The sequence below is a fragment of the Ursus americanus genome, chromosome 23 (assembly GCF_024610735.1).
Source record: "Ursus americanus isolate L20-20 chromosome 23, mUrsAme1.1.p, whole genome shotgun sequence".
Classification (NCBI taxonomy): Eukaryota; Metazoa; Chordata; class Mammalia; order Carnivora; family Ursidae; genus Ursus; species Ursus americanus.
The window spans coordinates 16521662-16547699 of record NC_142149.1 but is presented as its reverse complement, the minus strand read 5'-3'; the positions used below and the strand labels follow the sequence as shown (position 1 = coordinate 16547699).

At 57.4% G+C, this 26038-nt stretch overlaps 1 protein-coding gene across 1 annotated transcript; it reads left to right on the top strand.

Annotated features, from left to right (window-relative positions):
* Window positions 1-712: 712 nt before the first annotated feature.
* Window positions 713-25200, top strand: CRHR1 (corticotropin releasing hormone receptor 1). Its single transcript, XM_045814084.2, has 12 exons — window positions 713-800; window positions 8673-8792; window positions 13473-13558; window positions 19725-19831; window positions 20547-20667; window positions 20901-21054; window positions 21336-21396; window positions 23481-23553; window positions 23720-23805; window positions 24023-24158; window positions 24337-24378; window positions 24966-25200. The coding sequence occupies exons 5-12, from the start codon at window positions 20638-20640 to the stop codon at window positions 25104-25106; spliced, it is 723 nt and encodes a 240-aa protein (XP_045670040.2). The 5' UTR covers window positions 713-800; window positions 8673-8792; window positions 13473-13558; window positions 19725-19831; window positions 20547-20637; the 3' UTR covers window positions 25107-25200.
* The last annotated feature ends 838 nt before the right edge of the window (window positions 25201-26038 follow it).

The window sequence follows — 26038 nt, the reverse complement described above, 5'->3', positions numbered from 1 at the left end:
ACCTCAAGGGAGGGGGACACCATGATTGTGTGAGGGTGTTAGGTTGAAGGGTCCCCTACCACTCTCCTCCCACGTGGGCTGAAATTCTGGAATCAGAGGGACATGGAGCCTCCGGGAGGGTAAAGGGCAAAAGTTCTCCCTGGAGTAAGGCAGGCGTCTTTCCAGACACATGTACCCCTTCACCTCTGTGGGCCTCCATTCCTCATCTGCACCAGGGACAGCCGCCGCAGCCCCAGGGAGAAGTGAGTGCCATGGCAGATATAAAAGGGCTTGGTGAAGGATGAGGCAGAATCCGTAGTGACTGGTAATTAGCTGGGTGGAGGTGAGAGCCCTCTGAGCACCTGCAGCTCAGGGGGAGGCCAGCAGGTGCGCTATTGAAGGACGTCTATGAACCCACGAGTGCTCGGAGGGCAGGTGGCTGGGTGTGTGTGCGCCTGTGTTGGGACACAGCTGAGCCATCCTTGGGATCCCAGGCGGATGGAGGTGGCTTTCTCAGGCACAGCCTCCAGGCCCCAGCCCTCAGGGAGAAGGTTCACCATTGTCCCGGGAACCTAGGCTCCTGCTGTGGTTACCTGCCTCCCTTCTAAGCCCTTCTAGAGCAGGGCAGCTCCAGACCTTCCAGACACAGAGGACGTGGGGGGAGGGGATGCGAGGGGAAGCGGGAAGCTCACAGCACAGTCTAACCCTGTCCCTCGCCTCCCTGTACCCACAGGCCCTGCTCCTCCTGGGGCTGAACCCTATCTCCGCCTCCTTCCAGGACCAGCACTGCGAGAGCCTGTCCCTGGCCAGCAATGTCTCTGGTGAGTCCCCCTCCCCCAGTCGTGCAAGATTCCTGGTCTCTGCAGCCCCCTCCCCTGGGTCTCCCAGGGCCTGTGCACAGAGCCAAGCCCCAAGGCAGGAAGAGCAGAGAGGTTTCCTCTCTCAGACCTGCGCAGTTCATCAGATCTCCACAGAGTACAGTAGCTCGGGAGGATCTCGAAGTCGGGGTAAGTGGGGTGGGAAGGAGAGCTGCCGTCAGGTCACAGCATCACCCACGGGGTGGGCAACGGGGAGAAGTCACCCCAGCCCTTGCTGTGAGAACCGACGAAGCAGAGGGCCGGGCTGTGACTCGGGCACCCGTGGCGAGGAAGGGCTGCCCTCCTCTGCCGCTAAAAATGCCCAGAGAGCACCGCTGTCGGGTGCTAACTACGCGTCAGGCACTGTTGGAGGTATTGGGGATATATTAACCCAATTTTCATTTACACCTAAGGAAGCCGAGGCACAGAGAAAAAAAACTAGTAAGTCCTGGAGCCAAGATTTGAGCCTAGGCAGCCTGGCTCTAAGCCTCCTCCATAGAAAATACTGCATAACTACAAATATTACTAATATCTTGCATATGCACACCATTTGCAAAGTACTTTTGTAGAATTATCTTACTTCTCACAAGAGTTTAAAACTCAGCATTTGTGCAGGTGAAGAAGCTGAGGCATGGGAGGGTCAGGCCTTTGGCGTCCAAGGCCATGTCTTTTCTAACTTTGGGTGTGATTCCTGAACCCTCACCCTGGCCACTTTAACCAGGGCTCCTGGGGAGGCTGCTGCCCAGCAAAGGTGGGGAGGGACCCTGCACCTGAAGGTCTTCGGGAGGCTCGCCGTTCTTCGGTGACTCAGTTTCCTCTTCAGGTCTCTCCTTGATTCAGTCCAACTCATGAACTGAGCACCTGTTGTGCCCCAGGCCCCCCGGAAGGCAAGAGGGGAACACAAAAGGGCTCACCGTCTGGTCTGGGAGTCAAGCCCACAAACTCGCGTGCTGTGGAGCAGGACCCAAGGCGCATGCTGGTGGAGAGGTGAACACAGGGTGCCAGCAGGGAGGCAGAAGGCATGAGCTTCTGAGCCTGGGCCTGCGGGGAGAGGAGGCTTCCATACCTTGGAGCAGCTGCCACCCGGCCTGCTGGTCCTTCACTGTGGGAGGAGCCTGGGGGAGAGGAAGAGCCCTGGACTTGGAGAAGGCCAACTGAGTCCCACGCTCACGGTGGCGCTGTTTTGTCCTTCTGCCGTGGGGCCCCTCCAGCAGCCCCAGGGATGAGCATACCCTTGACCCCCTTGAGCCTCACTTTGCCCAAACTATAAAGTTGGGGGGGGGTGCCTGCCTCAAGGATCTGTAACAACGAAATGCACTAAGTTTTATGGCAATATATCACAAACTATAGGGAGCCATACCCCTAGTGAGCGTGGTTTACGATTGTTGGTAACATCAGCAGGCTTTTGAAAGTGCTAACTGTATGTAGCTGGAAGAGGGAGAAGGCATTTGCCACGAATTGCTCACTACACTGGGGGTGGCAGGGAGGATAGATCAGGGGTGGTATGAATCCAGGGAGCCTTCCTGAAGGGGTCGCTGTCACAGTGAGTGTCTGAGAGTCTCTGAGTATGAACCGGCAGCAAAGAGCCAGCGCTCTGAGCCAAAGCTAGAGTTGACTAAAGACAACCAGCTGGGTTTGGCGGAATGACAGGGGAGGAGTGAGGAGAGGAGAGCAATAAGCTTGGGGAGGTTACTGGGAGCCTGGAGCATCTGGCTGCCAAGTTGGCTAAGCCAGGCCATGGGGAATAGGAACATTCTGGAGCAAGCCTCCGGAATTGTAACAGAGAGAGACAGGGAGGGAAGAGACCTGTCCAGGGGCTGAGTCTGAGATGAAAGGCCCTGCCCGCAGTCCCCCATGCACTGGGGCCAGGTCAGCCTACATTCGCTTGCTCGTTGTGTGCGGAGGAGTGACGTCTCTGAGCCCACGCAGGTGTCACCTGTCCTTGGAGGCAACTAGCCATGATGAATGTCGTTCATTCCCCCGTGATTTGTACTCCATGCCCCTACCCTCAGCCCAGGCCAGCCTGGCGAGCTCCATGGCATACAATCCATCACCCTCCACAACAGCCTCTGAGAACGAGCTATTTGTCTTCCAGTGCCAAGACCTACCCAGACCGATGGGCACTGGTAGAGACAGATGGTGAGGGTGGGGTGGAGGGACCGGGACAGATGGATGGGCGTCTGGCCGGGGTGGCTTGCACTGAGTTGGGGCCTTTGGGGGTCCTCTCACATGCCAGGAGCAGGGAGAGGGTGGGTCCCCAGGGCCAAAGCTCCATCATGTGGCAGATCACAGACTTGGCGGCTCATAAAATCATGGCATGAATGTGACAATGCCAGAAAGTAATAGAATTATTGACTAATGACATCAGAGACAAATGAACTCGTATTGTTGACAAGGACCCAGGGTCATGCGTTCCTAACCCCTGTCTTAAGGTCGTGCATGTTAATAATGATGCTAATAGTTATTTAGTACCTACTATGTGTCGAACACCATTCTAAGTACTTGACTCTCATTCAATCATCGTAACAATATTGTCAGGAAGTATTTTTATCCTCATTTTACAGAAGAGGAACCTAAGGCTCAGAGAAGTTAAGTAACTTGCCCAAGCACACACAGTTACTAAGCAGTAGCCCCAAGATTTGAACCAAATGGACCACCACATTTGTGGCTGCCCAGAGAGCCATTGTGCCCAGGGCTGGGTGTGGCCTGTCATGGGTATGCAGGGTCACACCTGCAATTTCCCACACCTACATGGGGTTTACACACAGCCCCCGATTTCCCTCAGGACCTACTATGCGCCTGGCACTCTACTTGGTGCCAGGAATGCAAAAATGGAGAGCTTGCAACCCATAGGACAGGAGGCTCCCACCCACTTGTCCTGATGAGTCACACACCCGCAAAGGTATCTTTCCATTCTGCCCAGCCAAAAAAAAGGTGGCTCAGCCACAAGGTGGCCGAGGCAAGAGCAGGACTCTGCCGGCCCTCTGCCACCCTCTCTATGCCGATGACCCAGGTAGAGCCCCTGCCCGTTCATCCCAACAGCGCCTTCCTCTGAATGGACAAGTGTGTCTGGTTCAGAGGCTGCCCTCTGGCCACCTGGCTGCCCCCACTCTGGGCAGCCTTGGCCGAGTCCCTCTCTAGAGCTTACCCACACAACGGCAGGGCTGCTGCTACTTGCCCACCTACCCTGGTTCATTCAGAAGCCGCTGATGGGACACCCTAAATAACGGGACAGGAACCAGATTCTGATTTCCTTCTGAAGTTACCTACTACAGAAGGATCTGCTGAGCACTTTCGGACCCTAAGCCTGCTGGGAAAGGAACTATGTCATCTACTTGAGGCGAGAAAGCAGTGCCCAATTGGGCACTAGCATTAAGTAGGCCACCTTCAAAGGGTTCTCAATGGGTTTGTTAAAACAGGCCCCCCAGGACCCTGACTCAGCAGGGGTTTTGTCAGAGACAGGAGGGAGCGCTCCACACTGTCTCTCCTCTTCCCTCTGTTTGCACAGATTTGGGACGGTCTAACCACAGTGCTCCCACGATCATTGGAGTGTGCACGTGTGGGGATGGAGGAAGATGCGGGACCAGGCTTACCCATTACTTCGGCCCACTTGGCTCCACCCCCTGACTCCAGAAAAAAACGCTGGCTGCCTCATGAATGAGGGGGCAAGCCACCAAGTGATAGGAATGTTAAAACCTCAGACATGCCAAGTACACACTAGCCTCAGGGCCTTTGTACATGCTGTTCCACCTGCCTAGAACACTCTTCCCCCAGATGTGCACGTGCATCCCTCTCTCACTTCCTTTAGGTCTCTGCTTAAATGTTAGCACCAAATTAAAATAGCAGTCCTGGCGGTCTTTATCTCCTTATCCTGCTTGCTTTTTCTTCATAGCATTTCTCACTGCCTAACAGCTATGTCTGTCTGTCTGTCTGTCTGCTTGCTGCACCCCTTACCTCCCACCCCCAACTAAGGGTAGGGCACATATTTTATTCATTACTGTATTCCTAACCCCTAAAAGAGGTATCGTGTCCCCAGCTCCTAGAAAATTTCTTAGATGGTCAGTAAAATCTTGTTGAATAAAGAGCAGAGTCATTATTCCTCCCCATCTATGACTTAATTGGCCAGGAGGGGCGTCCTGGAACAGCTTGGTGTGGGGAGGAGTTGACTCATAGTAGTAGCTCAGGCTTTCGGGGCTCCTGGCAGCTGGTAAATCTCCCTACGTGCCTACTCCCTACAACGACAAGACCAAGCCCCCTGCTCTACGGCTGGTGTCTCCAGCCGCCTGATTGGCCCTGTGCCTCTGGCCGCGCCCCCGCCTGACCACGCCCCCACCAGACCCCGCCCACCCAGTTCCAGCCCGGCAGGCAGGCGGAGATCCTGAGGGCTTCTATTCTTCATTCTTGGAGACGGTTCCTCCCTTTCCTCCCTTCTCGCACACAGACTTTCACTCCGTCCAGGATTTTCTGGGCTCTTAATGTAAAGGTCACGTCCCTGTTAGTGTTACCCCGCTTCTAACCCCCCGCCCACGCAGCCTTCTGTGAGTTGCGGGGGTGGGGGGAGGGCAGGAGGGCGAGAGGAAGAGAGGGAGTGGGAGATGGAGGGAGAACGAGAGAGAAAGAGAGAGAGAGAGAGGCACTTGTGGCAGCAGGGGCTAGAAATGGTGCAACCAAATGCTATGAGGGCCAGTGGCCCGGACTGGGGACCTCTGGTGCAGGGGGAAGAGCCCGGGGCAGGTGTCAAAAGCCAATGTTCAAACCCCACTTCTGCCTCTTAGTGTTTCTGTGACTCTGCATAAACAATTTGACTGCTCTGGCCTCAGTTTCCTTACCTGTAAATCGGAGAGAATTAGCACTCACCATGGCAGGTGGTGTGAGACCCACAGCAGGTGCTAGGGAACCCTAATCCATACCAGACTAGGAGCAAATAATGTCTGTCCTGCCTCCTCCCACCCCCAGACCTCCCCCAGCTGTGGGGGGTCAGGGCTCTGAGCATTGGCTGGTACCTGGTCCTCGAGGTCAGAAGGGCCATCTGCTTAGTTGCTGGTTTCTGCCTTGGCTCTAGTCTGGTCCTGGCTGTGGCTGGTGCCCAGTCCTGCCCGGCCCTCTGTTCTTTGCCAAAGGGGCTCTGGGGAAGTGTCCAGGGCAGGAGAGAGAGGGAGCGGGAAGGGAGGGCGGAGGGCAGCTCCTACGCCAAGGGAGCGTGATAGACAAGTTCCAGGTGCTGCCACATGACGTTCCGTCTAGTCTTTCCCGTGCCCAGGAGACTGTGAATGAATGAGTGAGTGCACGAGTGAATGAACAACTGTCCGAGGGAGGTAAGATGGTATCGTTAAATCAGATGGTAGATGCAGAGTACTTGGCATGTGCCTGGCACACAACCCTCAAAACTGTCGCTCCCTTCCTCGCCGCATCCTTGGCTTTCTCTCCTCCCTTTATTGGCACAAAATGTGGCATAATACAAACCAATGTGTAGTTTAGAGTCAAAAACACCTGGCCCTACTTGGTTCTTTCACTCGTTGACCCGTGACTTTGAGCAAATCACTTAATGTCCCTGTGCCTCCGTTTGCTCATCTATAAAAGGGGACTAATCACATTGTAGGGTGGGTGAGGATCAATGAAATAGATGGACCTTGAAAAAGCCTGGTCCATACAATTATCCCTCCCTTCCCATGGCCACTGGCCTCTAGCATCCCCCTGCCTCCATGCTCAGCATGAAGGCCGTGACCCATGAGAGATTACCATCGCAGCCTGCTTTCCTCATGCCCTACCCAACCCCCACTGCACCATGAGGCCATTCACAGAGGCCGTACTGTGGCACGGCGCCAAGGCCTGGCCTGGCCCGCCAGCTCCCCGTGTCCATGAAACTCCGACCCAGACTTCTTCCTCTTTTGGTTAAACCCCTTGGTCTCAAGGCCTCTGCCCCTAAGCCCCGATCTGCAGGGACACCCTATGAATAGCTCTGAGTAGAAAGAAAAACCGGCATTGGGCATAAGTGCTGATCGGCACTGCCTGGCATCCAGCAGGGAAAAGACGCCCATCTAACCCAGGGCTGTTTCCTGAGAGACTGAGTACAGGCTAATGTGGGGAGGAGCTGGCAGGTGGGCCCCAGCCAGGGCTTGGCAGCCGCTGATGCCCAGCCCTGACAAGGCAGCCCCTGCATCGGTTCATGGCTCTTCCTGGCTTGTCTGGGCTTCCTTGCACCAGCCCCAAGAATCACTCACCCCCGCCCACTGTGATGGCCACACTGGGTCTCAACAGGACTGGTGTGCTGGCCTTTTGTGGAGGAGGGGGCATCCAAAGGCAGAAAAAGAAGGGGCAGCATCAGGAGGGGTGCCGGGGCCATCCTCATCCCAGCCTTCCCCAGGGAGACTAAAAGCCTCCCTACCCTCCAGAAACGTTCCTGTGGCCTCCACTCTGCCCCAACAGACCACGTACACACACATATGCACACACTCCACTCCAGAAAGCTCTTCAATGCAGAGAAAATATTTGGAAGAGGACTTTGACATCCTTTTTTGAGTCCCAGACCTCTTTGAGAATCTAAGGAACGCCACGGTCCCTTTCCCAATTAAGATGCCCCTTTACAGCAATTTTTTGCACTTAACTTCAGAGTCTCTATGAACTCTTTTTTTTTTTTTTTTTAAGATTTTATTTATTTATTTGACAGAGAGCGACAGCCAGCGAGAGAGGGAACACAAGCAGGGGGAGTGGGAGAGGAAGAAGCAGGCTCCCAGCAGGGGAGCCCGATGTGGGGCTCGATCCCAGAACGCTGGGATCACGGCCTGAGCCGAAGGCAGACGCTTAATGACTGAGCCACCCAGGCGCCCCCAGAGTCTCTATGAACTCTTAAAACTTCCAGTAGACTGAGATTAAGAATTTCTGGTCAGATCCATTCTCATTTTATTATAAAGACACAAAGGCTGGGGCACCCGGGTGGCTTAGTTGGTTAAGCGTCTGACTCTTGGCCTGGGTTCAAGTCATGATCTCAGGGTCCTGGGATCAAGTCCTGTGTCAGGCTCCACGCTCGATGCCGAGTCTGCTCGTCTTTCTCCCTCTGCTCCTCACCCTGCTCTCTCTCTCTCTCTCATAAATAAATAAAAATCTTTAAGAAAATAAAGACGTGAAGGCTTAGAGAGCAAGTGACATGCCTATGGGTACACAGCAAATCAGCTGCAGAGCTCAGTCTGAGGTCAGCGTTCCAGACAACCGGTTCACTGTCCCTTCCCCTCCCCCAGGTGGTGTCTCCCCCTTTTTCTCCCTGTGGTTCCCTTCTCGGTCAGTCCTCTGCTAGGCCCGGCACAGTCCGAGCACAAACACCGCATGTTCGGTCAACGTGGTGATCAGGCCAGGGAACAGCTCAGCCAACTTCATTTAACGGCCTCCTCACCGCAGAGCCAGGGCAGATGTGGTTCAGTTCCCTAGATGTGTGCAGGGGAGAGATCAAGGATTGGCTGCGTCTGTCCCAGGCTGCTCCAGACGGTAAAGTCTCAGGGGTCCCATCTATATGAGGGGCCAGGAGAAATGTCCTCAGGCTACAGAGCAGAGGGCCTGAAGTACGTCTGGCATTTTCTCTAAATGCCAGTCAAGATCTCAGCTTTTAACACCACCTTCAACTGTCCCTGTTCCTCCCCTACTCTGGAACCCATGCTGGCTCCCTAGTGCTGTAGCATCAAATTCAGATTCCTTTCCTCGATGTCTCCTCTGCAGAGGACGAGCTCATCTCTATACTGAGGTCATTGCTCCCATCTTGTTCCCAGTTGGTGTGTGAGTGTGGGGAGGTGGGGAGGCTACCGGAGTGGGAGCTCGCTCTGCCTCACCAGCTCTCTCTGCCGCCAGGACTGCAGTGCAATGCATCCGTGGACCTCATTGGTACCTGCTGGCCCCGGAGCCCTGCAGGGCAGCTGGTGGTTCGACCCTGCCCCGCCTATTTCTACGGCGTCCGCTACAACACCACAAGTAAGGGAGCCTGTGGAGGGTGGACTGCTGCTGGGAGGTGGGACAGGATGGGGAGAGCTTGGGGCTTGTTGGAGGTGAACGGAATAATGACAATGACAAGACTATAGTACCTCTCGGGGATGCAGCCACTATTTTCCAAAGGCCAGCTCTGTGCTCTTTACTGTTGATTCCCACAAGACCCCTGGGTGATGCCATATGTAACTATATAGTTCTCGTTATATACTGAGGCCTCCGAGGCTCAGAGAGGTTAGGGAACTTGCCCGAGGTCACCAGCGGGTAAGAGGTGAAGCTGGAATTTGCCTGCAGGTCTGTCTGACACTTTCTTCTACAGTGGACAAACTGGGTTAGTTGGGATAAGCCCACCACAACCCTATGAGATGGGCAGGAATCAACAGAATAGCCCCCGCTTTGGGCTCAGAAAGGTCGGGAGGTCTGTCCAGGGCCCTGCAGCCCGGAGGTGGGGGACCCAGTGTTAGAGCCACGGGCAGGGGACTGAGCCTGGCATGCAGGTCGCAGGTCTGGGGGGGAGGGGAGCACTGCCCAGGGTCTGTTGGATACTTGATCTCCACGTAAACACCCTGAGCCCCCCGAGCCTCCACCTCCAGGCTTTGCAGCTCCTTGTTACACCACCTGTCACCCTCAGAATTAATTTGCTCTCCCCTGTCAATGACTCACAGCTCCTGCTTATGAAGAGAGCAACAGCTGCAGGCCAGGGGCCCTGTCCGATCTGAGGGAAGGGTGAGGGTCCCTAGGTGGGTTCTTGGGGTCTGATGAGCCTGGGCTCCGGGGCCCAAGGAGTGCTGAGGGTGACCAGACACCAGCTGGTTCACTTGGAGACTTGCCAAGTGACTGTAACACATTTACCCCCTCCTACGGACCTTTGGCCCTTGGTCTGAGGATGAGAAAGCCGGAGGGCATGGCTTCAGCTCAGAACTCCCACGTTCCTCCTCCTGCCCCTTCTCCTTTACCAGCTGCATTAAGGGTGTTCGGGTAGGTGGCTGCAACCCGAGGGATGGGAGGGCCCCGGGGAGGCTGGAACAGCCAGACCACACAGCTTTACGTTTCTGCTACCACTTCTTGGACCCCGAGAGGAGGGTGTGGGGAGGAAGTGCAGGTAGGAGGAAGAGCAGAAGGACCTAAGACGAGAGCTTGGCGTGTACTGCCCACCAGCCCCTGGTTTAGTAGGGCCCATTTTACAGTTAGGAAATGGAGGCAGAGGCTGATAGCTGCCCCAGGTCACAAAGTGTGGCGGCAGGGCCACAGCTCTGCTCACAGTGCTGTGCGCCCAGTCCTTCTGGAGCTGCCAGGGGCTGGTGCCTGCCGGGGGACAGCAAGGCTGCTCCCAGAAGGAGGCCTTCCTGTCTCTCTGCAGCACCAGGTCCTGTCGATTTCACCTCCAAAGTGATGTTTGTGTCTGAGCCAACTTTCCCTCCATCCCCAGAGCCGCTGCCCCGGTCCAAGGCACCGGCTCTCTGACCCTGGTTTCCCATCCAACCCTGGCATGCCCTTGCTTGGAGTCAACCCTTCTGTGGTTCCCTGTTGCCTCCATGGTCAAGTCCACACTCCTGAGTGGGGCAGGCCAGGCTGTCTGTGGCTACAGCCCTGCCTCTCTGCATGAGCTCACTCCACTCTTGTCTCCAAGGGTGACTTGACGTGACCCCAAGAAAGACTGCAGTGCCTGGGCACGAGCTGCTGATCAGCCGCTGCCTTAGTAGAAGCCGAGAGTCCAGGGTTCTAGCCCCGGCTCCACCTAGAACTGGCTAAGGAACCCTCTGCACTGCCTTCTCCAGGCCTCAGTTTCTCCACCTGCAGGGTGGGTGGGAGATTTGGGCGAGGTGCTCTCTCTGGGGATGATGATCCTTGGACCTGGCACCAGGGCTGGAGGCTCTCCCTTCGCAGGCCCCCGGTGCCAGAAAGTTGAGGGACACACCCACATGTAATCAGTAGTGCCTGGGAAGCCAGAATTGTACCTAATCATTAGGCTCTAATTAATTCATTTACTGATGAGGCTCTGCCAAGACTTCCAGGCCTTCTCCTTAACGCCCCCCTCCTGCTGTGTCTGATCGTCAAAGGGATGGGAAGCTTTTCCAAAAATATCCGTTTTCCCGAGACTCTCTGGGAGGACTGCTCAGCTCAGCAATTAAAGACAAGGAGGTCGCATCCTCCCTGGCAACGACTTGCGGCTGGGGGGGCCTGTTTGCTTTCTGGATCACCTCCTTCCTTCCCACCAAAGCCTGCTCCCTCTGGATGGCCTGGCCTGGGGGGAGCTCCAGGCTCCCGCCCCACGTGTGGGGTGCGAAAGGGGAGCTTGAACCAAGGGGACATCTCCTGCAGCCCTTGCCAGTACCCCCTTCGGTAGGGATACGGAACATGTCCTGAATCTTATATAAGGTTATATAAATAACAGTTCAAAGTCAGTAATAATGCAAATAATAGTGCACGCCGCACGCCAGGTAGAGCTCCAGGCACCCTGCACATGTGAACTAAAAATGCCCACTCAGCCGCCGAGGCAGGAGCCGTTGTGAAGCTTATTCCTATCTTGCAGATAAGGAAGCTGAGAGGTTGTGTGACTTGCCCAAGGTCACACAGGAAGGAGTGGCGTCAGGATTTGAACCTGGGCCGCCTGGGTGAAGAGCCATGATCTTCACCCTACTTCGTGCTGCCTCTCTTAAAGCAAGACCACCTGCCTCTGCCCACCTCCCACCCGCATGCTTCTTCCAACCAGATCTCTGCCCAAAGTCCCTTTGTAGACATTCCAGAGTGGCCTCTGGCCCCAGGCATGTCCAGTCCATGGCAGACACACTGGATTCCCCTGGCTCCTTGCCTCCTCCCAGACCTTCCTGCAATCCAATTCACTGAGCCCTCAGCCCTCTGGTAGCTTATCCCTCATTTAGCAATTAGGAGAGAATCAGCAGCTCCTTCACCAACTCTGCCCCAAGGGCTCAACTCTGCTGGGAAGGGAAGCTGAGCAGAGCTTTAAAAAATGCATTTAGCCTCATTTTCCCACTGGCATGCTGCGACCTGAGCAGTTTCTCAGCAGAGTGGCCAGGGAGTGTGTTAGATAGGCTGCAGCCCTGTGGTCCTTGGGGCCAGACCATGGCTCCCTCTTTCCTGGAGGCAGCAACATCTCTGGAGCCCCACCACCCACCACCCCCTCATCTCTCTCTTGTCCTGCTGCTGCCAGCCAAGAGGCAGGTCCAGGCTGGACTGCCCCTTGGGGGATCAGTGGGTCAAGCCCTTCCCCTTACGAATGACAAGAGGGGCCTAAGTGGCTCAGGAGGCTGGCTGGCTGAGGTCACTTGTGCAGCCCAGAAGCACTGAGCTGGGCCTAGGGCTTCCCACTCTGTCTCCCATGCAGTGCCCTGCCCCCACTCCAGGCTCAGGGACTGGGACGCAGACAGCTTCCCCAATCGTCCTGGAGACCTGCAGGGGTGGGGATGTGGCCTGAGGGTCAGTGTGAGCCATGGAAAGGCCTGCAGCAGGGGATTGGCTCAAGATTCGATTGCTCTTCCAGCCAGTGCTGCCTGGACTCAGGGCCAGAATTCACTCTAGGAAACACATTTAGAGCCACCAATGCCAGAGGGGACAGGGCAAGGCGGGGTGACCTCTACCAGCAAAGGAGAAAAGACTCAAGATTTGGATCTCCTTTGGTCCCTTCCCTACTGGATTTTAGGGCCCTGGTGCCTGCTGGGGGTGCGGGCAGGAGGGAGGGTCAGAGGGACCGTTCATGCAGCTCCAGCCACCCCAGAGCCATGAAGCCCGGCCTTATCTCAGATCGAAGGGCTCCTCCCCATCTCCTTAGAAGGCGACAGGTTCAGGGGCCGCAGTCCAGTCTGGGGGCTACACGGGCCCCCACGCCTCCCTGGGCCTCCTTCCTGTCTTTTCCCCAAATGCCATGTGCCAGTCTGGGAGCTGGTTGTCGTGGATCCCATGAGATCCACCCCCTGTGACATCCCCCAGCCCACTCTTGCCACCTGTCATTTTCCATCCTAAGAGACCTCCACCACGGATGGGCACACCACGTGACCCTCCAACATAAACCCTGTTGTTAGAGAAATGCCACCATGCGGACCTTCCCCAACACCCCCCCCTTTGAGCCCCACCCCATGTGAAACACTGCCACGTGAGGACCCCCCTGGGAGACCTCGCCGTGGATAGTCACCGTAGAACACCGTCATTTTGATGTGTCACATGAGCTGTCACCCTGTACCCTTCCACCACGGCATGCCCAGCCTCGTGAGGGAGAATTGACTCATCAGCTCTCACCATCCTTTTTGTGGCCATGCGAGATGCAAAATGGGACATTTCTCCGAAGGGCGCCCACCATATAATCTGCCACCAATAAGGCCTTGCAAGGAAACAGCCCCAGCAAGCTGGTCAAGCCTGCCCGTGGGCCCGTCCCATGGACACGATCATGGCAGCCTGGGGGGGCAGAGCCACAGCCTCATGGGCAGGCATTGGGGCCACCACTGAGCCCCTATTGGGGCCAGCAGGCAGAAAGAGGCAAGAAGATGGGGAAGCCCCTCTCCTCAGCTTCAACCCCAGAGTCCCCCAGCAAGCAGACCCCTGTGTTGGCCCAGGTGGTTGGATAGATGGATGGACCAATGGACAGACGGATGCCTGGGTTGCTCTTTGGGAGGGGAGCCCATAGGTCACTCTGACTCTCTCTCCTTCTTCCAGACAATGGCTACAGGGAGTGCCTGGCCAATGGCAGCTGGGCCGCCCGAGTGAACTACTCCGAGTGCCAGGAGATCCTCAGTGGGGAGGTGAGGCTGCCCGTGTGGACGGTGGGTCAGGCCCCAGCTCAGGTCACGGGCGCCCGGCCTGTGAGCAGCCATCCCCAAGGGAGGCTGAGCCCAGAGGGCAGCAGCTGGCTCTGACACGATGAGTTGGGTCCTTGCTCCTTCCCTCCTTCCACCTGCATTCCCTGGGACAGATTTTCATCCACTCACCATACACCACCCACCTGCGCAGCACATCCGGGTCCCGCCAGGGTCCCGCCAGGGGGCGCTGTGTCAGACTCAAAGATGGGGGGCCTGGGGAGCAGTGCAGTTGGAAACAGCCCTTGGAGAGCCTTTGAAATATTTAAATGTTTTTGAGAAGATGGTGCTTACATATAATACAAAATTCAGAAGGTACAAATGGGAACACAGAGGAGTCTCCTTCCCTCCCTGTCGCGGCCACTGGGTTCCCTCCCCAGAGGCAAGGCCAGTTTCTTAGGTGTTCTTCCAGAGACATTGCCTGCACATGTGAGAAATTACATGTATAGACACTCTTTTTGGCTTTGATCCAAATGTTGCGTGTTCTCCACACTGTCTGACATCTGGCTTTTTGCACACGATCGTCCATCTTGGAGATTGTTCCGTATCAGTACATAAAGAGCATCTTCATTCTTTTTTACATTTGCATAATATCACGTTGTGCCGACGTGCCGTCGTTTATTTAACCAATCTTCACTCTCAGTCCGGTTCTTACCAATAGCACCGCAATGAGTAATCTCTTAAGGGTGGCGTTTGGCGGAGGCACGGGTCTGTCTGGTGTTGCTGCTTCCTCTGTCCCCCCTGCCCCCTCCCCTCCGCCTCCACACACCCTTTCAGCGGGCGCTGAGGAAGGAGAGGGTCGTGGAGCTGGAAAAATGAGTGAGCAGAAAGCAAAGGAGAGCCAGGAGGACACCCCAAGCTGTCTGCGGGCTGTAGGCTTCTGGAGCATGGAGGAAGGGGGCGGATCCATTCCGTCCTGAGAATTCCCGCGCCTAAAAGATCTAACTTGGAAGGGACCTTGGAGACCCTCCATCCGCTCTTAATCTGCCTGTAATCAGAGCCGCCCAGTGCACTTGATCAAAGACAGGCCCCAGGGCTACAACCCACACCCGATAAATCAAACTCTCCAAGGAGGACCTGGGAATCTGGTTTTTAACAAGAGCCCCGGGGGACCTTCTGATGGGGGGAAAGTGAATAACTCTGATCTAGTGCAGACCATTCACCTTGCAGGTGGGGAGACTGAGGCCCAGAAAGGGGGAGTGGCTCACGCAAGGTTACACAGCCAGAGGGAGTCAAAGCCTGGAACCCGGGCTTGGGAGTCCAGGTTCGCCTCTGCCCACCACCAGGGGCTCCGTGTGAAGCGAGGGTGATGGGGGAAGAACAGCTTTCCCCACCTTGCACCCACCCAGCCCTGGGTCCTTCGGTGACCCCTCTCCCCAGGCAGCCTGGCTTCTTGTCACTGAGCCATTGGGACTCTGCTCTCTCCTTCCCGAAGCTGCAGACATAGGGCACAGTTTACCTTAGCAGAATGGCACGCTCTTTGGTGGGGCTGTTTGGCAGGGTGAGTTACTGGGGATGCTGGAGAGAGGTTTGCTGGCCTCTTCACTCACAGGCCAGCCTCGCGGTGCCCCACAGGCCACGGTGGGTTGGCCCGGCCCCCCTGACCTGAGCAGGGTGCTAAGAACCCACCCAGTGAGCCAGCCTGGGAAGTCCTGGGGTTGCAGGTGAGGGCATCCCCGCCCCTGGGGGGCCTGGGGGAGGGAAGTGGGGTCAGGAAACATAGTGGGGCCAGGAGATCTGGGGCAGGGGTGGGCAAGAAGACCACTCCGCCTGGTGGGGAGCTGCTTACCTGGCACGAAGGAAATGGGGCTCACGGGCAGAAAGCGAGGTCAGCGCTGTGGACAACTTTTACACCCCAGCTCACGCCCACAGGGAGGGGGTATGGGGGAGGCCCGGCCAAGGCAAGAAGCCTTCAGCCTCCACTGCACCCCTCCTTGCCCCCTGCGTCTGCAGAGCCCGAGGCAGGCGAGCACCTCCAACTAGAGCTCAGGTCGCCAGCCTCCTGGCTTAAAACAAATACCCCACCCCCGCCCCGCCCTGCCCCAAGAGCAGGCGTCTGTCGCCTTCTTGGACAGGAGCAAAGCTGGAGAGCCACAGCTGCTCCCTGCTGGCCCCCTGCACGGCAGGGCAAGTTCACGGTTCACCCGAATCCCTCCTGCTCTAACTCCAGCCCCATCCTTCCAGTTGGCGGATGGGACACCACGCTGTAGCTCCCACCCCTTCTGCCGTGACAGGGGACTCTCTACCAGCAGGGTTAGGGGGAGAAGGAGGATTGGGGAACACGGCTTCTCATCAGTGCCGTCTTTGGCAGAATAACAGAACCAGCACGGCCTTTGGTTTGCAGTTTGGATTCTGGTTCTAGATACATGTGCTGTGTGACCCTGGGCAGGCAACTTTGCCTCCCCCAGGCCCAGCTTCCTCGTCTGTAGAAGGGCCCAGATGGATACAGGGTCTGCCTCCTGGTAGAGAGAGGGGCCTGTCTGCTTGGTCTGGCTCCATCCATCTGCTGTCCCTCTGCCTCTCCTCTCACCTGGAGTCAGGGGAGGTTGTAGGGCACACCTGGGGGGTGGGTGGCCATTGATGAGGAGACCAGATAACATGGGCACCCCCTTCCACTGCTTACCCACTCGGTGGGGGCTGCCACCCACCCCTTTCCCCAGGCAGCCCCCGCCAGCCCAGTTGCCTGGCACTCTGGGTAATCAATTAATTTAATTACTGGAAATGCCATTCTCTTCTGCCAGCGGCTAGCCTCGCCAGACCCCTCCCCACTCTCAAGATTCCCCATCCACTCCTGAGCTATCGCTATGGAGAAGAGGAAGAGAAAAATCTCCAATTAATGGAGCAGCCGATTTCTCAGCTCCAGGGCCTGGGCTAAACCCTAATTAAGCACCAGTGCCCCAGGGGACTGCAGATAATGGATTTGCAGAAGGGCTGCCCCGTGAAATGGGACCCAGAGGCCAGGCCAGGGAGGAGACTGCCTATAGCCACCACGACCAGGAGACAAGCCCCCCCCCAACTGAAAGTGTGACTTGTTCATGACTCAACCCCAGGACTGGCGCTGACCACCCCCACCCACCCTGCTCTGGCCCCCACTCTCCATATCAGCACCCCCCAGACACTGTCTCTCTTCACTGCAGTGACATCCACCCCCCCCCCACGGCCCAGACTCACCCCCACCTCCCGTGACACTTACACACGCTCTGCTTCCCTCCCCCACACTCTGCTGAGCTGGGGAAGCCCCGGCACATCCTGGGAGGGCACACCTTGATGCGACCTGAAAGGTTTCTGGCGGGGTGGGGGGGGGTAGGCTTGTGGGCTGGGGCTCCCTGCTCACAGCGGTATTGGTTGGACCAGAACTTCTGAAACACTTAAGAATCATGGGGGCTTCTGGCTAAAAGGAAGATCAGACTCAGTGGGTCTGGGGCAGGGCCTCTGCAAGTCTTCAGATTCCTGCAAGCCCGGTCCGTGCTCTGGGGACCACTCTTGGAGGAGCAAGGGGCGGGACTGCCCCCAGGTGGGGTGAGGGAGTAGCTCGGGAAACCAGCCGTGAGAGGCCAGGGTGGGTTGGAGAGAGACCAGGCGGGAGCAGCGGGGACGTGGGAGCAGTGGGGATGGGGGAGTGAGCCCTCAGAGTCATTCTGCAAAGGCGTCAGGATAGGTCTGACACGGCCACCACTTGGGATGAGGTGTGTCTCGCAGAGTCTGGTCGAAGTGGGCTGGGCACTAATTCCTTCCTGGATTCTGGTCACTGAGAGTGTGGCGGAATGGCCTCCGCCCAGGGCCACCCTGTGACCCCTTCCTCACGGTACCAGCCGGTCTCCGTGCTGAACAGAGACAGTGCTGGTCAGGTTCCCAGGGATTGGCTGTGTCCATGTGTCCCTCAGCTGTCCCAGCTGCTTCTGCAGTTGGTGGTGGCCGTCTCGCAGGGCGTCATAGGATCTCTGGGAGTGTCGCCAGGTGGCTCCTAGGAGATTGCTGGCTCTTCTCTCTGGCTGTCATCGACCACGTCTCAGGCTACTGCTGACCATCTCCAAAGGCTGTCTCTTGAGTGTGGCTGGCCGTCTCCTGGGGTGGCCCTGCCGTGTCTCGGGCAGTCTCCCCGGGCTCTCGGCACTGTAAGCCCACGGCCGGCTGCCGTCTCTCAGACTGCACCAGGCTGGTGAGGCAGGCAAGGGACAGGGCTCAGCCGGGCCTTCCAGCTGGAGGAGTCACACAGAGGCAGCCCCCCTCCTTAGCTCCCATCCTCCCTGCAGAAGCCCTCCGAGGATGCTGGGCCCTGGGCTGAGAGAGTGCCTCTGTTTTCAGTCCCTGCTTGTCTCCCAGAAGTGTGCCACGGGGGCAGGGGCAGGGGCAGGGGAGGAGGGAGTCTAGAAGGCCAAGCAGACCTGGATTGCCGTCGCTGGCCAGGCAGCTTGTGCTGATTACGCACCCTCTTCAACTGGAAAAACAGAGACAGAAGGACAGTCTCTGAGGGCCGTCGTGAGAAAGAAAAGCAATGGCATTTGTAAGGCACCTGGCACAGTGCCCAGCATACAGTAGGTGCTTAATAAATCCTACTCATCCCACCTCAAACCTACGACCCAGGCTGAGGCTAGAGTCGAGGTCGGGGGTGAGGGGCGGGTGGCTGACAGCATGTGGTGGGGGGGTTCCCTGCACACCCCGCTCGCCTTGCCCACCTGGGCCTGCAAACGAAGCTGGGGTGTCAGCCGTTCTAGCTCCGCAGGCATTGTGATTACCCAGGGCTCCGCTGCATGGATTTGCAGAAAATTTAATGAAAGGAAATTAAGTACCAGCTCCAGACAGACTGGATGTGAGCATATCTTCTGGAGTCTTTGGATTTGGCGCCTACTGCCAGGCACTCAGAGACCCTTCCCATCTGCGTGGGGGCGATAGATACCCTTTGCTCCCCCCCCCGCCTCCCTCCCACTTCTCGCTTCTCTGTCTGCCTCTCTCTCTCTCACTCTGTTGCCTGCCTCCATTTACACCTCAGTGGGTCTCAACCCTTCCGAGCCTGAGTTGCTAATGTGATTTCCTGCCACGTTCCTGAAAGCCTCTGCCAGGAAACTCAGCCCCTTAGAACAGAGCTTCCTGAGCCCTCCAGACCTCAGAGGCGCTTCAGTGAGGACGTGCCTTCAGAAGGGGTGTGGCGGGCGCTGGGAAGAGCCAGGGAGGGAGGCCTTGGCCTCTTCTCGGAGGCTCAAGAGGTGCCGTTGGTACCTGGGTGAGGGAGTGTGGGCCTCAGCTTCCACATCTGGAAAGAGAGTGGGGCTGGACTCGATCCTTCGGACCAGTTCTGACGTCCATGGATTCTGGAATTCCGACAGGAATTTCTATGGAGAGCCAGGGGCTCTTTGGTGTCCCTAAAAGGTTGAACAAGGCCTTCATGAACTTACCCTTGTCTCAACACTAGCCAGTGTCTGTGCATCCTCCTGGCCTGGCACGACTCCAGAACCTGGGAAGGGGAAGGGGAGGAGATGCCTGCAGGGACCCTCCCCCCTCTTTGCAAAGCCAGCTGCTTTCAACAACCATTTTTGCCTCCTTCACACGCAGTTATGGAGCTCCACAGTGTGCCAGGCTCTGGCTCCCTGGGCCCTGCCCTCTCTGGAGCTAGGAAAGGGTGAAGGAGGGCTTTGCTGTCTGCTTAGAACTGGGCCCTGGGGACCACCGGTCCCACATTATGGGGTGGGGGACAGAGTTGTAGCCTCAGCACCTTACCAGTCTGCCCGTGCTGGTGAAGAGGTGGTTTGAGGATGAGGGACCTTGAATGGCTACCTGGTGTTTGGGCAGAATGGAAACATGAGTGTGAGAGCCGCGCACACCAGATGGGAGCCCTGTGTGACACGGAGACCCGAGTTAGCTGGTATTTGTCCAACGGCACGGAGCAGTGGGCAGAGCATGGGATTCAGGGACAGACAGACAGACAACAGTCTCAAATTGGATGGCACTGCTCGAGGGCCACGCTTGACACACAGCCGGGGCTTGGGCGGGGGAGTAACTAACTGTTATGATCACCTCCATCTCGGCCACCTGAGGGGGCTGTCCTCCCATGTCCAGTGGGTGCAGAGGTGCAGCTGTGAGTGAGTCTCACCTCTGTCCCTCTCCCCTACCTCAGAAGAAGAGCAAGGTACACTACCATGTCGCTGTCATCATCAACTACCTGGGCCACTGCATCTCCCTGGTGGCCCTCCTGGTGGCCTTTGTCCTCTTTCTGCGGCTCAGGTGAGAAAGACTCAGTGTTGGCCCCTGGTCTTGAGCAGGGTAGAGAAGGAAGATGCAGGAGGCAGCTCTGGGTGAGGGGCTGCTATCAAAGGGGGCCCCTGCCCCCTCACTTCGGTGGGAGGGGGTGACAGATAAGCCCCAGGTCCCTTGGAACCTCTGGCAGGGCCATTTCTGCCCCCCCAGCCCAGTCACTGCTAGGCTTGCCTTGGGCTACCCCCACCCACGCCGGGATGCACCCATCTGGGAGGCCAGGAAGGTGGAGCCCTTTGGGTTCGAACCTGCATGGGCCCAGCCCCATGGCCAAAGGTGCAGCCGGCAGTGCTAGGCCGGGGGGCGGGAGCAGGAGCTGAACATCAGGTCTGCACGCAGGGAGGGAGGCATCCCACTGGAAACCTTTTATGTTTTCTGACCCCTGGAGAGGAGGGGTGCCATGGGAGGAGGGGCAACCCCCTAAGCAAGAAGCCCCCAGTCCCTGGAGCTCGGCTGTGTGGCAGGCTATGCTGCCAGGGCATAGGTCTGGGGGGGTCTCCAGTAGGAAGGGCCTGCAGGGCGTCGGGAGAGCTCTGCTGCCACTTCCCGATGGGACTTAGCCGGTCAGCCCTGCCCTCAGTTTCCCCATCCACCCATCCGGGCTGGAGGGATGTTGGTGGCCTGTTCCTCATCTCCTCTTCCCTCCCCTTGCTCCCATCACCCACCCTCTCCTGCTGCCCCCCAGGAGCATCCGGTGCCTGAGAAACATCATCCACTGGAACCTGATCTCAGCCTTCATCCTGCGCAATGCCACGTGGTTTGTGGTCCAGCTCACCATGAGCCCCGAGGTCCACCAGAGCAACGTGGTGCGTCCTGGAGGGGCAGCCCCAGGGTCAGAGGAAGGGTCTGGATGGGACGGCCCTGGTGGAAAGCGGGCCGGGCACAGGCCTTGAGGCCCAATAAAACAGGAACGGTTCCCTGGTGATGGGGGGGAGGGTGCATCCTACTGAGAGGAGGCCCCAGGCCCCGGGGGGGGGGGGGTTGCTGCTGCCGCCACACCCCTCCCCCGTCTAAGTGTCATCTCTGCTGGCGGCGGTAGGGCTGGTGCAGGTTGGTGACAGCCGCCTACAACTACTTCCACGTGACCAACTTCTTCTGGATGTTCGGAGAGGGCTGCTACCTGCACACAGCCATTGTGCTCACCTACTCCACCGACCGGCTGCGCAAGTGGATGTTCGTCTGCATAGGCTGGGGTGAGTGCGCCCCCCCGGCCGGGCCGTCCCCCACCCCGCACCCACACTCTGGCCAGCTGGCGAGGGGGCCTGCGAGCCCAGGACCAGGTCCCAGGGGTGGGGTGAGCACCACGGCCCTCTGCCCCTGCTTGGGGGTGGGGTGCTGCAAGTTGGTTGCGTGCTATGAGCTGTACACGGGAGAACGCCTCCCCACCTCGAGGCCCTGGCCGCACAAGGGTCCTCTAGGTCTTGCATCCCCCAGACCCCACTGATGAGCCCTGTGACAGCCAGTCTTTCCCCAGGTGTGCCTTTCCCCATCATCGTGGCCTGGGCCATCGGGAAGCTGTACTACGACAATGAGAAGTAAGTCCCCTCCTCCCCTGAGCCCCGGGGTCCAGGCTTCCAGCCCAGCTCTGCCTGATGCTCCCCAAGGACCTTCGGCCAAATCACCTTCTCTGGTGGGGCCATGGTTCCTTTATCCATATAGAGAGGGTGCTGGGGGCTGGACTTGGTCTGAGGGTCCCCTGCTGTGCTTGAGGTGGGGCTGGCTGGACAGGTGGATCCAGGCTCTTTTATCTGTCTTGGGATTTCACGAATAGCATAAGGGTTACTGGCAGTGCCAGAGTCAGACTGCCCAGGTTCTGAACCATGGACCCATCATTAAGTAGTTCTATGACCTTGGGCTAGTTACTACGGTGTGCCTCAGTTTCCTCATCCGTAAAATAGGCATCCTAGTAAAACTGCCTCCCGCAAAGGGTTTTTGTGGAGATGACAGGAGTTCATATGATAGTAAGCCTTTAGAAGAGTGTCTGGCACATAGTAAAGGCCACATGAATGTTTTCTATGAATATTAAGACTTGTTTTACAGAAGATTCCATGGATTTAATAGAAATGAATCCTGATGATCTCATAGAATCCTTTCAGCTCTGAAGTCCTGAAGTGACTTTGGTCTCGGGTACTCCCAAATGCCCCTGCAAATTAGATTTCTGCTGTAGTGGTTCTTAGCCTCAGGCTAGAATCACCCAGGAAGCTTTAGAAAGTATCAATCGCCATCCAAAGAGGGGGATGTAAGTGGTCTGGAGTGTGCCCTGGGCACGGGATTTTTAGCTGTCAAGACTGAGAATCACCGAGAGAAAGGCGGAAAATGTGGACACAGACAGCCGGGGAGGTGCCCAAGCATTTTCAGGAACCCACTGTCTAAGTGGGGTTCCAAGTGGCCTCCATCACAATGACAATTCCTCCCCACCCCCATAGAGGGGAGGGGACGGCCACAACCTCACTGGGCTCGACAAGGAGCCTGGAAAATGATATTCATATTTACCAGGCTGATCCTTCCTGACTCCGGCCCAGCTGGCTGTCTCTGCGTTGGCACAGCTGACAGGGTAGGGGTCTGGGTGGGAGGGCGGCCAGCTTCCAGACACCATTAGGGGCTTGGGAGTCATGCCCAGGATGTTGGGTCCTGGCACAGGAACATCGTAAACCCTGGGCAGTGGTGCCTGTGCCTGCAGGTATGCAAGTGAGTACAGGGAGGACAGGAAGAACAGGTTTCTAAAAGCTGCCCAGTGTGTCTTGAAGGAAAAAAGGATGCCTGGCTTAAGAAAGTCTGTCTGAGCAGCTCGGGAGCCCCATCTAGTGGTAAAATGCCAACACTGCAGCAGAAGGGATCCAGGTGTAAGACACCAGAAAGAACTTGTAGACCCTGGGAGGGTTAACGACTAGACTGGGATCTAGCTTGTATTTGGCCTACATAGTGTTTTTTGAAACCTTGAATTCATTTCAAACCTTTAAAAGATCAAGAGGTTTCACATAAAAATCTCAGTTTCTGGCTTATGGAAGCATCATGAAATCTAGGCACTGTGGGTCTTCATCCCCTGGGGGCCATCGTCTCTGCACAAGGACATAGAACTTCCCAAGTGCCCCATCCCCACCCACTCCCCAAATCCCCCAAGAGATTGCTGGAGCGAAACTCAAGGAAATGAAAAGCAGTTCTGTCTCTCGAACAGGAGGAAGCTGTGGGATCTCTGCCTTGGGGTCATTTGGCTGCAATTAAAGGGATTCAGAGATCTCTGGCTGCCAGGGGCCCACTGTATGACAGGCCCCAGGCAGCACAAAGGGGCTTGTGCCAGAGCCCCAGCAGGGACGCAGGGGAGCAGCGGTGTGTTGAGCCCTTGCCTGTTCCACTCGGTGGTCATTGCTACAATCCCCGTCCCTGCCACATGGCCTGCTTTCAGCTTTACATCTCCTAACAGAGGGTGCTGTCTGCCCATTCTGCAGATGGAATAACTGAGGCATTGTGGTGGGATCTTGATCTTCTGCCAGGGTTGGAATTGAGGCACACAGATCCTGGCTTCTGGCCCCAGTCCTGCCCTGGCCAAGCACTGCCCTTCCCCACACTGCTGAACTGAACCCAGATGACCTCCCCTTTACCTCCCTCTATGGCTTTCTAGGTGCTGGTTTGGCAAAAGGCCTGGGGTGTACACTGACTACATCTACCAGGGCCCCATGATCTTGGTCCTGCTGGTAAGCACCTGGGGGGAGGGGGGAGGGCAGGAGAGAGGGACAGGCAGTGCCTACTGTGGACAGACAGGGTACTTGAGACACTGAGGCCCTGCCCTGTCCACCCCGCCTGCCTCCAGCATCTTGTCCACACATGCCCACACCATCCCACTGTGTGCTCAAATTACAGATCAATTTTATCTTCCTTTTCAACATCGTCCGCATTCTTATGACCAAACTCCGGGCGTCTACCACTTCGGAGACCATTCAGTACAGGTACCCGGCCCGCCTCCCTCCCCCCACCATGGGGGCTCCAGAGAGCCCAGCCTCGGACCCAGGGCTCCCTGCTCAGGTCCGACAGCCCCTCCTGAAAACCCCAGCTCCCCGTCTCAGACATTCTGGGGACCTGGCACCGCCCCCAGGCCCCGCCCTCTTCAGCCCTCCTGGGGTGAGCTGTGACTCTGCCCCCCCCCCCCGCCCCGCCCCGCCTCAGGAAGGCCGTGAAGGCCACTCTGGTGCTGCTTCCCCTCCTGGGCACCACGTACATGCTGTTCTTCGTGAACCCCGGGGAGGACGAGGTCTCCCAGGCCGTCTTCATCTACTTCAACTCCTTCCTGGAATCCTTCCAGGTACCGCCCCCCTCCCCCACTCCGGTCCTGGCTGTCCCCCTGCACCTCCTTGGGTGGGGATTCTTCCAGGCAGGGGCCCGCAGGGGCAGGAGGCTGGGGAGAGGAAGGGGGTGGCCCGGAGGCTAGGTGGGGCCACACCTGCCCCTGCCCCTTGACCCACCTTCTCTGTCCATCCCAGGGCTTCTTCGTGTCTGTATTCTACTGTTTCCTCAACAGTGAGGTAAGGACGCCAGGGCCCTAGGGCTCAGGATGGTTGGGGGCCTGTTGGGACCTGAGATTGTCTGTGGCCTCCTCTTGCCCTCCACACACCAGCTCTCTCCTCCCTGCCCCCAGGTCCCTAATGGGGATGCTGCTGGGAGCCCCCGGGGGGGTGGTCCCTGACACCTGCCCACATGCTGCTACAGTGGCAAGCCCACTCCTTTGCTTGCTTAGGCAGTTGACACAGGGGAGGTCAGAAGCCAGGGCTTCGGGCTCATCAATGAGTCCATGAAAAGGCTTGTTGAAACCAGGAAGGGCTGAGCCTTTGGGCAGGACACGCATATGTGCTAAAGGTAGGAAATCTTCATGGCAAAGGCCATCTGATGCCTTTGTGTGGCTGGAGGAAAAGGCACCCGGCTCAGCATGCTTGAGAAAATCATCCTAACAAATATGCAAATAAACAACGTTGATGATGTGAACATCACTGCCTCCCGCCTGGCCCCCTGTGCATCTCACACCTGCGCTCTGCACACCTGAGCCCTGCTCACACGTACAGCTGCTTGTGGCGGGGCCCAGGCTCAGACATCGTGCTCTGCTCCGTGCCCGCAGGTCCGCTCGGCCATCCGGAAGAGGTGGCACCGATGGCAGGACAAGCACTCGATCCGCGCCCGCGTGGCCCGCGCCATGTCCATCCCTACCTCCCCGACCCGGGTCAGCTTCCACAGTATCAAGCAGTCCACGGCGGTCTGAGCTGGAGGGCCAGCAACTGGAAGATGGTCTCCAGGCTCAGCCAGCTGCCCTGTCCGTGGAGGGGACCAGCTCCTTCCCATACTCTGTATCCCCAGAAGCTGCTGGCACTGACAGCCTGGCTCCCCGCCCCCCTGACCCCCGGCTGAGCAGGAGTTCGAGGCCTGTGAGAGCAGCCGCAGTCCGGGCCACGGGATGAATGGGAAATAATCTCTAGGATCGGTCTGGGTCCAGGGCCTCTGGCTCCCCCGTATCCCAGTCCTCCCTGGAGATGGAATGAAAATGGAGTGGAAATGGCCAACTGAAAATCCAAAGCAGCACATGGGTCCCTCCAAGAGGTGTCTTCTCTCAGAGCACAAGATGGCCAGCCCACCGGAGACCTGGGGCCTGTCCGCAGCAACTGGGGTGGGGAGGGGCGCCAATGGCTGCCCAAGGGGCATCATGGGAAACTCTGGTGACAGCATCCCAACCACCGTGATTATGCCTCCAGTTGTTGGCAACGCCTTCCAATGCCAGTGGGAACCAAGGCCGGGTTGCCAGAACCCCCACGCAATGTCGTCAGACAATAAGCCACACTACAAGAAATTCTCCCAAGCCACCACAATTTCATCTGTGGTATGGCCGTCAGAAATGCCCTGTCTCGCTGCCTTGCACCCATGGACCTTTACTGCCCTGCAGTCCACGCAGGCTCCCCCTCCCTAACCACCCACCATATTCACACCCGGCTTTCTGTCACCTCCTGTCCCTGGCATCTCCCCCTGGGTAGGAAGATGGGGGTGGGAGGGAGATGGAGAGTCCTGTGAACAAGAACCAGGGTGTGCCCCAGACAAAGCCAGTCTCCCTTTCAGGGCACAGAGAATATTCGGGGCCATCCTGCCTGCTGGCTTCAGTGGTCTGGCCTCCGGGTCAGCCTCTCTGCTGCTCGCAGGGAGTTT